Source organism: Hyposmocoma kahamanoa, unplaced genomic scaffold, assembly GCF_003589595.1.
Source record: "Hyposmocoma kahamanoa isolate Upper Pololo Valley unplaced genomic scaffold, ASM358959v1 78, whole genome shotgun sequence".
Lineage (NCBI taxonomy): Eukaryota > Metazoa > Arthropoda > Insecta > Lepidoptera > Cosmopterigidae > Hyposmocoma > Hyposmocoma kahamanoa.
In genome coordinates, this window is record NW_020653945.1 from 3,912,463 (window position 1) to 3,926,282 (window position 13,820).

At 35.4% G+C, this 13,820-nt stretch overlaps 1 protein-coding gene across 1 annotated transcript in view; it reads left to right on the plus strand.

The window, feature by feature from the left end:
- The window catches only part of LOC113232918, a 128,053-nt gene that overhangs the window by 29,326 nt on the left and 84,907 nt on the right, over positions 1-13,820 (plus strand). Inside the window, exon 2 of the mRNA XM_026467819.1 lies at positions 9,698-9,885. Within this exon, the coding sequence (XP_026323604.1) occupies positions 9,698-9,885 (188 nt within the window). The remainder of the gene's footprint in view (positions 1-9,697; positions 9,886-13,820) is intronic.

The following is a 13,820-nucleotide window of genomic DNA, read 5'->3' on the forward strand; positions in this document are numbered from 1 at the left end:
TCTTGTTTATAAAGTACCAAGAGGCGTGCTTGCAATGATATTTAGTTTGTTACCCAATTATACTGGTTAAAACAAATGGTGATAGGCTTTCAATGTTGGATTGTTTAATTGTTGCTACAGAAAAGAGAGAAGATTGATGCAAATAATGTCGAATAAAAAAAAAGAAAGCCGTACCTATGGGACCTGTAAAGCACTCGAAATATTAATTTGTTTTATAAAAAGCCAGGAAATGAAAAGAAAAGTTTTGGATTTAGATCGCGTAAATTTGTTTTTTCCAACAAATCAATTTTTTTAAGTATGTATGTGTAATGGCACTAGAATACTCTGTACCAACGTCAAAGTAAAAGGTTATGAAAGGAAACAATATGATCAGGAGAGCTAAGTTTGGAAGAAATTAATAATACATAAGGAATATAATAATTTAAAACATATACATAAATTACACGAAATAAAAACAAGGTCTACATTTTTATATAATTAATAATAATAAATTATAATGGACAATAGGATACTTAGAGAAAGCATGACACACGGGTAGGCAAAGGAACATGCAAAGATAGGAGTTGAAAAGTCAATGTTTCGTGCTAGGATGGAAAAAAATAAAGTTTCTTGCCATAAATAGTTCTCTTTTTTTCTTTTCGTCCAAAAAAGGCACACTAGGATCAAAGACCATACTGCCTCGTCTTCAACAGATAGGATCCAAGCTTTATTGTTGAAGTAACTGTCCTGATCGGTTGACAAAATAATGTAGTTATTAACGTTAAGCCATTCAATATGCATTATTTCGATAACTTCTTTTCTGATTACAGTAAAAATTAATGATTTTAATTGTATTTTAATGAAGAAATAATTAAGCATGAATGGTCGTTTCTTTAAAAGAAGAAAAACAATTGGAAAATTGTTATAAGTTAGAAAATTCAGCTAAAATAAGACAAATATTTTTGAAGCTTGAGATATTAAGAACGCTGTACATATACTACGGACATTCTTATCGTTAGTGTCATAGAGTTGAATATTAAACTTTAGAAGTAAAGGTAAACGTACTATTGTCCTATTAGACGCAAATTCCGACGTTAATGCCCCGTTTACACAATAAAAGTAAATGTACATCAAGGCGTAGCATAGTTAAAACTATTTATTCAGTGCCGTGTTTGGACAGGCCGTATTTGTACTGGAATAGTGGGCGCACGAACCGCATAAAGATAACTGCTAAAAATAGCCGCTCATTTAGGTGCAGCATGTCGATGCACTCGCAATAGAAAATTCTCATTTTAGTGCTGTGTTTACGTGCACCTAGATACTTGCGTTTTGTCGAGGTAGATACGAGTTTTCAAGCGATTACGTATATAGTCGAATCCAGTTGAATTATACCGCACTTTGAAAAGTATCTATGTATGTGTAAATGGCAATGATACCTAATTTGATTCTGTTAGATAAGATAATTACTATATCTTTTTAAAATAATCTTCAACAACATTCTAGTGTTGAGCATGGGTTTCCTCTAGGAAAGGGATTTCAATGTCAGGAACAGAATTATTTAAAGAGCTACTGCCCACTACTGACTTGTAATTACTGAGGCATTTGCATTTTGGTAACTTTCGAGAAGCAAATGAGCAATTATTTGAGTTTTATTGGCACCTAAATAATTATAACTTTAATAAGAAGAGACCTAACAAGTTCGTGGAATTTCATCTATTTGCCAAGTTTTATTGAAAACGGTTACCGGAAAGTGCGCGACACCACCAAATGCTGAGTAACAGTTTGCCACCCTTAGAGGTGAAATATTTTCTTCAAATTTAAAGTGGACCTGTACTGAGGTACCCTCTTATCAATAAAAAAAGAATCATCAAAATCGGTTCACAAATGCCGCAGTTGTCGCGTAACACTCACAAAAAACAGTCGAATTGAGAACTTCCTCTTTTTTTAAAGTCGGTTAAAAAGTCAATTACGCTGATTTTTCTTAACAATAAAACTGAAACTAAATGACATATAAAAAACCGGGGTAAAAAATACAAGGGGTTATAGATCTTTTTTCTCTAATTCCAGATATATTAATAACACGATTTCGCTAAAAATGTCGATTACGTTAGAGTAATGAATGATAAGGAGGGCTGTATAGCTCCATCGATATTATCGATGATTCCGCCAAAGTTAAGGACGATGCGTGCTTACTGAGTTCTTAAGTTTTCACGATTGTTACACAGCTCCCGGCCCGAAACGTTGGTTTGTTTGAAGAAATAAATATGTATAAGCAATTTAGATCCGAAATAGTACTTTGTGCAATTAATGCTTAATGAGGGTTCTTAAAGTAATAGGTACAAGATTTTAAGACCTAATCATGTAATGATTGCATACAATATTTTTTCTACGAGTAAATAAAATTATGAAACAGAATCAATATTATGATGTAGGTACCTATATTTTGTTAACAATCCATAACAACAAACCCAAATTTTTTAAAATAAATTTTAATCACGGACTTGTATATACTGGACTGCGCACTAAGTTAATAAAACGAGCCGAGTGAGAGGCTTCAAAGTAGTAATGCATCTCTTTCTAATAGGGTGTTCATTCATGTTTCTGCCAAAAGTTAAAACAATACTCCTTTTTTTTTTTTTTTTTTTTTTTTAAAAAAAAAAAAAAAAAAAAGGAGTATTGTTTTAACTTTTTAATTTTTACAGAAAATGTGGCCGCTTATGGATGACCAAAACTACTAATATTATTTCATAATACAAATTAGTATATTTATTTGATATGTTACTTCATAATAGAAGGTTTCATTGTTGATATATTTTTTTGTAATATTACGGTAAAGGTAAATTTAAAAAAGTTAATAGACTAGACACTACCTAAGATGATTTTACCAATAAGGTGTAAATTTGTAATATTGGTATATTGGCGAAATGCGCGATCGAGGGTGGAAGCCGAATGTTGCGAAGCGCAGGAAATGTTAGATCCGTTGCCTACCATACCGAACTCGCAACGAGAAATTACTTTTGAACTATTATATTTAATTAAATTTTTATTGAATTGATATTCAATTATTTTTTTGTGAAATTACTCCACTAGTTTGTTATAATTATTAATACAAAGATCGATCCGGTCGGATTCGAACCGACGTCTTCTTGCATACCGTGCCAGACGCTATACCAACTAAGCCACGGAACGAACCAACGGACCTCACGAATTTTTCTATGTGCTTGCGTCGTGTCTTCGTATTTGGTTTTTCAACGACTTTTTAGTCGTAGAGATTCTATTTAACTATCTATCTATTTAACTATGATCTATTTAACTATTAACTATTATCTATATTAGTTTTGAACTATTATCTATTTGCGAACGAACGAACGACGAACGAACGAACTTTTGAGGTCGGTTGTTTTTTATAATCATAGCATGTAATCACAAAGTCGACTCTTGAATACCAAGCTTGGATCGTTAATAAGCGATTAACATAAACAAAAATAGCCGCCGACACGACGAAGGCCTTTTTTGGACTTGTCTGTCCATTTACGGCAGTACAATTTAAACTTGGATGGACTTAGTGCTTAATTCTCAATTTAGTAGCTATGACTCACATCGTGGCAAGTAGAACTAACACGGCTACTTGTCACGTCTAAAAAGGAGATAAATTGACTGTAATGTTTATTTATTTTTTCATTATGTGTGACAGCTTTATGGGAAACAGACATACTGCCTCTATTAATGGTGTGTATAGTTTAGCGTTTGTAGATTGTTTCATGTCAATACATACACACACAAGCAGAAAGCAGCAGTAGAGCTCCTTGTGACAGAGTTCGTCCAGCGAAGTACTGCCACCTTGCCTATTTCTGCCGTGGCACTGCAACTGTTATGGACAGGCGTGTAGCTTATCGTCAGGTGCACGACTTGTTCGTCCCGTCACTTGATGTTATAAAAAAAAACACAAGCTCACACCTTTGTCCCACGGGAGGTGAGGTAGAGACGATTGAATGCCACTATATCTTGATACAATTTTCTAGCCTCCCTCACATCAACTACCCTTTCCATACAACTTCTTTTATTCTTGTCACTTCAGATCCCGACCTTTTTGAGGACATCACTGATGTGTCAATGTAAGTCCTTCTGAGACGTCCTCTTACAACCCTTTCATCCACATGTCAATACAGGAAATAGAAATTTAAATTTAGTTCGCCCCTATACAGGACTTGACACAGGAGATAATAAAAAGCGGTTCTCACTGCTTAAAGTATATTTAGAGAAAAACGCCTTCAATCGGAGAATAGCAAAACGAACCACTAAAATAATTGCTCCTTAAGTAAAATTTAGGCATTTTTTGTAAAATGCGCCATGAAATGAAATGGGACCAGTATGGAGGTACCCTTTTTTTAACAGAAAAGGAATCATGAAAATCGGTTCACAAATACCCGAGTTATCACGTACATACAAAAAAAACATATAATCGAATTGAGAACCTCCTTCTTTTTTTGAAGTCGGTTAAAAACTGGGCAAGATTGTACGTTTTACTTACTTATTACAAAAACTTCTTGAAACCACTGGTTATTGTAGATATATAAATATTTGCTATTCTGCTAAAATCTAGTTGCAATGGCCGTCGAGACGCAATAGACTGTTAGTGGAATGACGGTGATGGCATTCATTTATTCAATCACTAATGCTCGTATAATATTAACGTACAAGTTTCGTAGTGAATAAATGAAAACTATATTAAATCGAGTTCTTAGGTTTTCGCGATTGTTACACATAGGAAATGAAACTATTTTTCCGGATTTAAATCGCGTATATTTGTTTTTTCAAACAAACCGACGTTTCGGGCCCTTTACAGGTCCCATGGTCGCGGTTGACTGAGGTGGTACAGTCTTCAACCAGTTATGTCTAATATTGATGCAAACCACCCTATTTTTTCCACTATAGTTATTAATTAAATACCTAATTTTTAGGAAATGAAACTATTTTTCCGGATTTAAATCGCGTATATTTGTTTTTTCAAACAAACCGACATTTCGGGCCCTTTACAGGTCCCATGGTCACGGTTGACTGAGGTGGTACAGTCTTCAACCAGTTATGTCTAATATTAATGCAAACCACCCTATTTTTTCACTATAGTTACAATAGTTATTAATTAAATACCTTATTTTTAATTTTACAAAGAAAACATTCCAATTTACGCTACATTAAGTTTTACAAATTATTTTATTGAATGAATTTTTATTAAGTTTAATTTATTATTAATTATTAATAGAAATTAGAATAAACTAAAACATATTAATTAGTACTGCAGTCTTATGTCTGTTTGGGATTTTTCATTAGAGGAAATACTGGATCCCAAACTGGTGGTACGGAGAAACCATCTTCCCTGTTGAAATTAGGATGTTTTTTAATTATACATAATGTTAGTAGACTACATCATAGACGCGCCATCGACTCGCCATTGAAGAGCAGAATACAAAAAAATTGCAATGGCAGTTGAGCAGTAGCTCGATGGCTATAGCTGAGACAAGCCACCACTCTTAACTTTTTGCACCCAACGTACAAAATTCTGCCATTGACACTCTGTCGACACACAACTGAGATGATTTAAAATTAGCAGACATGTTAAGTTTCGTTTATTTATCTCAACATTACAAATTTCATTCAAATACAATTACATGTCATTTTATACTATTCTTCGAAAAAAGTGAGCGTCAGTTTACAAAATAATGAAGAAATAATAATATAATAGTGAGTCATAAGTACACAATAGTGTACATATACAAAGTCAACATAATTAGTTAAACTAACAAATAATTGAATTAGACTAACAATGTCAAGTGTATGCAGGAAATGTCAATATGGATTCTTAATAATTAATAAATGTAAATTAAAGTATAATAATACGGTGAATGTCAAATTCATTAATAAATATAATAATTTAATTATTTATTCGTACTTTGAGTGTACTCTGTTACTGAGTAACGGGACTTTTCCAATAAAAGTTTCGTTTTTTAGTTCGGCAAGTAGGTGCTCGTAGTAGGTCGATCCTATAACCCTTGGGACAACAAACGACTATTGAAAAAACTTACGATAATGTATACAGGGTGACATGTTGAACGAGATAAATGTTTAAAGAGGCAAACGAGTAGCTGATATCTAATCCGAATATGGAAAAAGAATCGCCCCTAAACATAAGAAAAAAAAAATTTGTGGCATTTTACAAATATTATAACAACACACTCTTCGTTTGGACTGCTCTATGAAACAGAACAGTTGAGCGGTAGGAAATTGATCTCCTGCGGGTCAAACCTTACCACTTAAAGAGTACTATTAAAAATAATCCCGTTTTCCCTTCATATCTTGCTTAGGACAGACAAAATTGATTCCTAACATCTATGTGTAGGACGAAACACGCCGCCTATGAAACGTTTCTCGGGACCTTAGCACATCATTTGCACAACATACCATAACCTAACACCGCATCATGTGCCAATACTAATAAGGCATCGTTATGACCGTTACTTCGCCCCATTGAACAACACAGGTGAGGCGGGGGTGCGAAACCCGATGGAATGCGTGCGCAGAGATCGGTAAGGGTAGCGGGCACTCACTGCATGTCCGATATTGCGCAGAGTATTACAAAATGTTAGACGCAGTATTTTCCTTAGAGAAAAATATTTAAAAACAAGGTAGTGTTTTTTACATATACGTTAAGGGTATCAGTTACTCATTCGCCTCTAAATATTTATCTCGTTCAACCTGTCATCCTGTATTTTACAATTGGAAAGTGTACCCAATCTATTGACGGTATAACTTAATACCGGGAACCAAATTGTTTTATTCCTTTCGTGTATGTGATAAAATAGATACGAGCTCATGTGGACTTTTGTGTCCGTTTGGTTGTGGTGTGGACGTTTGTAAGTGTATGTTAGAACCTCAAATGGCCCTACAGTGTGATATGTCAGTGATTTTTATTTATTAACACGTAGAACTGCGTATGTATTTATTTGCTCGTATCGTTGTCGGTATACACGAATCTTAACAATAGTGGCGTGATTTCTCGATGAGTCTACATAATTTTTTTGCGCTTGGATGTCTACCTAATAGCTATTTTTGACGCCGCTGCTCGAATGACCATATTTGGGTCCGGGTTTAGTTATTTTAAGTTATCTCGACGTATATTTGTAATAAATATTGTAAAAGATAAACGTGTACAAGTGAATATTTACAAATACCTTGAGTTAGAACTCTAGAGTTGCTCTTTGTAAATAAACAGATTCCTATTCACTCTACTCAGAGGCTGCTAAATGAATGACTAGTAGAGTTTAATCAATCGACTCATCCGAAGAACAGAGTCGGATGTGATTATACAGCGAAAAGAGGATATAACATAATCTCGTTATTCAAAAGGTCTATCTAAAGGTGTTTCAGACATTTTTAGGTATTTATTGTTTCGTTTCGGAAATATGAAATCGAACAACAGTCAATCTTGACTGTAGATATCCACAGTCAAGAACATCAAACGAAATGTACAATATCCTGAGAATAAGCAGCATCTTGCACATACCCAAATATGCATGGCCAAAAATGCAGCCAGGAAGCTTGTCATCCTTTACAGGGTGAGGCGTTACTTCACACCGGGACAGTTGCTTCAGCTGTATCAAGCGCAAGTCCGGTCGTGTATGGAGTACTGCTGCCACCTTTGGGATGGCTCTGCAACATACCAACTGGCCACCTTGGATTCAATTGACTAGCGTGTCAAGAAGCTTATAAGTCACTCGGAATTAATAGAGGCGAAGTTGCTAGACTTGCCTGCTTATCGGTATTTTACAGGATATATCACGGAGAGTGTGCGATGGAATTACGCGATTTAATTCCGCCTTCCCCTTTCCATCATCGGGGGACTAGGGGCAGGCTTGGCTTCCACCCCCATGTTGTGGATATTCCAAAGATTCGCACGAAGCGTTACGCTTCCACATTTATATTGCGAAGGGCTATGGAGTGGAATTCCCTGCCTGCAGACTTGTTCCCTGAACGTTTTAACTTTGACCTTTTCAAGGCGAGAGTGAATAGACATTATTTAGGTGTGCATACCCCATCGTCGACCTCATCATCACTTTCCATCAGGTGAGATGAAGGTCAAATGCATACTTACATTAGAATAATAAACAAAGGTCTTTGTTCTACGGATGAGTCGCAATGTAATGATTATTTATTTTTTTTAAATTAAGTAGCCATGCTAGCCTAATGGTTTGACCTGCCGTTTCTCAATCAAAGGCCGTGGGGTCCGAATACGGGCTCACACCTCTGAGATTTTCGGAATGTACGTAGAAATAGAAATATAAATCATTTATTCCTTGATAATGAACACAGTACACAAGCATTTTATAATAATAATAATACTGATAATTATGATAATAATAATAACAACAAGGATTTGGAACTAAATTCATACATATAAAGAGTATAAAGCGTGTGTGCTGTGCTGCCAAGGAAACCGTGACCCACTCAGCTTGTTGTTGTCTCACTTAAAGTGCTACGACGCTGATTTTCAGCGGATCCGGCAACAGAACACACGTGACACGGAACATAGTAGCCGTCACAGATTCACAATAAAAACATTGAATGAAACAAGCACATATAATAACTTTAAACACAAAAAATGAGCAGTTTATTCCATTAAGGTACAATTAATGACATTATCATTTACATATTATGCATGAATTTAAATGTATGTTATTGTATAGGTAATTTATTTCATAAAACTTGAGTAAAACATTTCAATTATAAACAACATCGTAAATTAAATATAATTGTGAACATTTGTGTACATATCTTATCACGTCACTAGGTATTTAAAAATAAAGTACGGATGGTGAATAATTTAATAAAATTTAACTAAAGGCTTAAAAATTAACAATATGTAGACGACCCCGACACATCGACAGCCAGGTTGAGATTGCTGAACATTAAGCAAGTATGCTTTGAATATTTTAAAAGTAAAAATTGACGAGGCATTTCTAATAAGCAGTGGTTGGTTATTCTAACATTTCGAGGCAGCATAGCGAAAGCTATCACGAAAGCTCGCCGTTCGGTGTCGAGGGCATACAAGTACGTACCAAATTAATTTGAAATTAACCATTAGCTTTTTAGTTAAGGAAAACATCGCGATGAAACCTGTACTTCGAAGAAGGTTCTCAACCCTCGGAACAGATGTGAAGTTCCCTACCGGCATTGGGCCAGCGTGGCGGATTGGGAACCCCTCGCCTGAGAGGAGTCCAGCAGTGGAACGTAAAAATGGGTTGACGATGATGAATGTGGCGATTTCAATTGTAATTTGTTTAATTAAGGATTTAAGTCTCAAATTGACGGTATTCAGGGACGGAAATTATATCTGCCTAACTATAAATATAATAAAAAATAATTGAAAACACGTATTTTTTATATTAACTTAACAAGAGCATCACAAAGAAAAAATTATGTATTTGTACAGATAGTTCAGGTTCTTTTTTCAAATGCGGTAGCACCTCCTCGACAGCATCAACGCACCCCAATTGTTTCCGAAGCCTCTACCACCCCACAGGGCTCTTCAGCGCTCACTGGGTAGAGACCACTTTGGAAAACTATGATCAGACATAGAGTCTCGAAAATATATGTATGTGATTGATGCCTAGTTATCATGTTCGGCAGTTCAAGCATTTATATGCATTTATCTTGTCCTCAGGGCTCTGCTCTAGTCTCCTATGCGGGCGCACCAAAGAAGTAGAAGTGGGGGAGGGCGTCGGCGCGGGCGCAGCACTGGCGCTGGCGCTAGTGCGGTCCTCCCCAGCAATGCCTACCGAAGGCCCTTGTCAGCTGCGTTTGAATGCGCCGGATGCTGCTGCTTTTACTGTTAGACTTATTGATGTTAAGGTGAGTGCAATCACGTTTTTTTTTAAATATGTTACTAAAATAGTTTTCCGGTATAATGGATTTGCTTCTGACATCGAATAGAATTATAAATTCATATTTTATAAACTAATTACATCTGAAATTTAAATTTTCGTATGCCTCTATAAAAAGTGCATCATAGCTGCGTTAAATAAGTCTGTACACCATATCATGCCATATGACCTGGGTTGACGAATGAATATATTGATTGTGTGATTGATTGTAGAACACAGGTTCCTAAAGTTTCTCGACTAGTAGATCACGTGGCAATTTTTTCGGTTTTACGTAGACACACTGGCTTTATAATTTTGAAATTTTCACACATTTATCGACTTCAAACATGTATTTGACAACTGATACAGCGCTAGTGAGAACCTTTATAAATAAAAAACAAATTAACGAATATCTTGTGTACTTCATTGGCAATGTATGCGTTTATTATAAAATAATTTATGTAATGTGGATTATTCGACTCATGGGAAACCAAGATTTTAGTCACGACTTGCTACAATAGATCCCACTCTCGTGGGGCATTAAACTTCTCATGTACCCCTAATATTATTTTGCGCTGATGGTCGATATAGACCTATTTGGGGTTTATCAATGTAGAACATTAGCTACAGCCCTACCTCAACGTTTCAACTAATCAATCTTTTGATATGTTTGCTGCTACGTTCTATTTCATTTAGTTAGAAAAGTTAATGGTGATTAATAGGTTAGGCATGCTCATATATAAATTTTCGGAAAAGATTAATTATAGATCATGGCGTTTCTCGACGATATCAATTATTCGCTGCTCCCGCGAAGACCAGCTATTATAAAGGCAGCAGATAGGGGCATCATAGAGGTGGCTGTTTACTGGGCCAAAGAAATATAACACAGGATTTCTACTGGTTTTTGGCATTGACTCGACAAGAAGAAGATTAATACAGAGATCGAACACAAAGAAAAATTCACTCAATCCGGCTGGACCTAGGGACCACTGCCTCGTCATATTGGAGGCTGTCGCTCAGTTGAGAAACTGAGCTACGGAACGATTTAGTAGATCTTACGGATTTGTCTGTGCTTATTGCAGATCTTTATTTTTGGTTTTAATCACTTTTTTACTGCCCGCGCCACGTGTGAGAAATGTCGCGCGCCCGGTGGTGAGCGACAAATTTATCCACAGCAGTTGCAGTGCCAATCAGAGCTTAGAGCTTAATCACAAAGATCTGAATGGCGCTGCCACTGCGCCCGTCACCCTGAGACATAGGTTGACAAGTCCTACGTGCCTATAATTTTACCAACATCCTTACAGTTCGAAACAGGTACGCAGTAATGCTTACATTACCGCTTGGCGGCAGAAATACGTGAGGTGACAATGCTTTCCTGGATGAACTTTTCACAGGAGCTCTACTGCTACTAAATTTTACCTGGAAGTAATTGCTACATAGCAATAAAGCCGCCAGTTGCACATTAGCATATTTTATACTTGAATTACTATTTCGTGTTGTCACTATATTTTTTTTATATACGTATAAAGAATATTCTATTCATTCATTCTAAATTTGACATATATACCAGTAATATTATTATATAACTGTGATACAGTTACAAGTCTGCTCCTGACGAGAATAATCATTTCGCCGTGACAACTGTTGCGGTTTTCCTCAATAAAATCATGATAAATCGTGGGAAAACAGATTGACTACACAGATAATGTAATTTCGCGCTTCCAAGCTCTTGACCTCACGGTGTGGACTTATAAATAAGTGAATTCGTCTAGACAATTCATTTCGATATTAAGTACAGCAAGTTTACTATAAAAAAAGCAATGACCGCTGTACGAGGATAATAATGCCTCGTGTATGGAATAAATAATTAACATATAGCTAAAAAAATACCGGATTCTTACTCGTACCATGTTTTTTTCCTAATATTTATTTACTTTGACATTTTTATGTAAAATAGACGTGCAATCACCATTACCATTTGATGTTAGATGTATAGATACATTTTTGTCGTAGCAGTGAAAGAGCGCTGACTCAGCATATTATTTTGCCTAAGATCCATAATGCGCTGGTTGTCAGTTAGAACCAACGACAGGGACTAAATATAGAAGTTATTTGTAATAAAAGATATAATAAACGATTAGGAGGGACGTTGTTAAAATAACCTATTCAATATGTAAGTGCATGTGCGGATATGAATATATAATAAATATTTTTTAGTGTAATAAATCAAAGTAAAAATTTATTTTTAGAAAGTTAAATCTGTAATATAAAGGAGTCACCTTGAACCGGAATTGACTTGAGCCGTGAGCAGCTTGAGCTGGAACCTATGTAAGATTTTTCTTCACTCTGACTAGAGATGTAGCTTGACTAATAGCGATATTTATTTGATTGAATGACACGATGTTTTTACTAACATGATATTCTTATTAATTTTTTTATTAAATTGATATTTAATTACTTTTTGTAAAGTTACTCCACTAGTTTGTTATAATTATTAATACAAAGATCGAACGCTTAGAAAAAAATCCTGCGATCCGGCGGGAATTCGAACCGACGTCTTCTAGCAAATTGTGCCAGACGCTATGCCAACTAAGCCACGGAACGAACCAGCGGACCTCACGAATTTTTCTATGTGCTTTTTGTGTTTGGTTTTCAACAACGTTTTAACCGAAGCGCCATCTATGAGAAATATATGACAGTATTTGATATTGTATATGATATTCTTACATTTAGTCTTAACATAACTCTCTACTAAGGTGGGATCAGTCTGGGGTGGTATAGAATATACTTATTAACTAGACTTGTATGAGCAGAACAATCCTATAAGATGTTTGTATTAGCAAAATTTCTAAATTGTATTTAGTTATTTTGAGTTTAAGCAAATATTTTATTATTAGTCGGAAACAAACACATTTTACTGAGATAATGGTAGTGACAACTTAGAATAATAACGCATAGAATGATAGTTTCATATCAAACGAACTGTCACAAGTGAGGCAAAAATCAAATTCATGTAGGCTAGTTTTAGTAGTAGGTTAATTTTCGGTTTTAGTGAATATTTATATAAAAATACAAGTTGAAACGCGTTACTTCCTTGTGGAATGTGATGTTAGTATCTATTTTATGTTTGTCTGACGTATTTTTACACTCATTTTCCGCACATTTCGTCATTTTTAGCTAAAATTCTTGAGCTGTTCGCGGTGCAAGTTGACCTTGAGCACTGACGGCCCGCTCGCTCGTGTAGGCCCATTAGGAGCGCTTCAATTTGCCTCACTTAGCGTGTGCGGACTAGGTTTCTATGCGTTATTCTAAGAGTGACAAGTTGTAAATAACTGACACAATATAATTCTTATTTGAGACAAACTTTGGTAGCTGTTCGTCCTTCCTCGTAATACATTACTTTTCGATGCGAGATATTGGCACATGGGGGCCTACCTTTCCAAAAACAATCTTATTTCAATGTAAGCATAAAGTAAGCTTATTGTCATATTACTCATTTTCGTACCATGACAAACCTATCAACTAAGTAATGTATTATTGCTAAAATGACTGAAAGAATGAATGATTTTCCAATATTGTCTATTCCTTACTAAAGGTAGGAAAGAAATAACGCTATATGAACTGTATAATGCCATCTCTTTCTTTTTTGATGTTCCGAATCGTGTTATCGCAGTATAATGTTATAGTACATTACGATATTAGTGCGTAAAGATGGTTACAACATGCGAGGCGGAGTTTTAATTGAGCCGAGCATGTTATAACCAATACGCACGTATATCGTACGACGTTTTTTAACACATTTGCGAGGAAACAGACAAAAAACATTTTATACATTGCTTATCTTCATTATTGAAAGTTGTCATTTTTAGATATTCACAATACAAGTACAAAGAAAAGAAAATTTGGGAAAAATGGCGCGAGGAT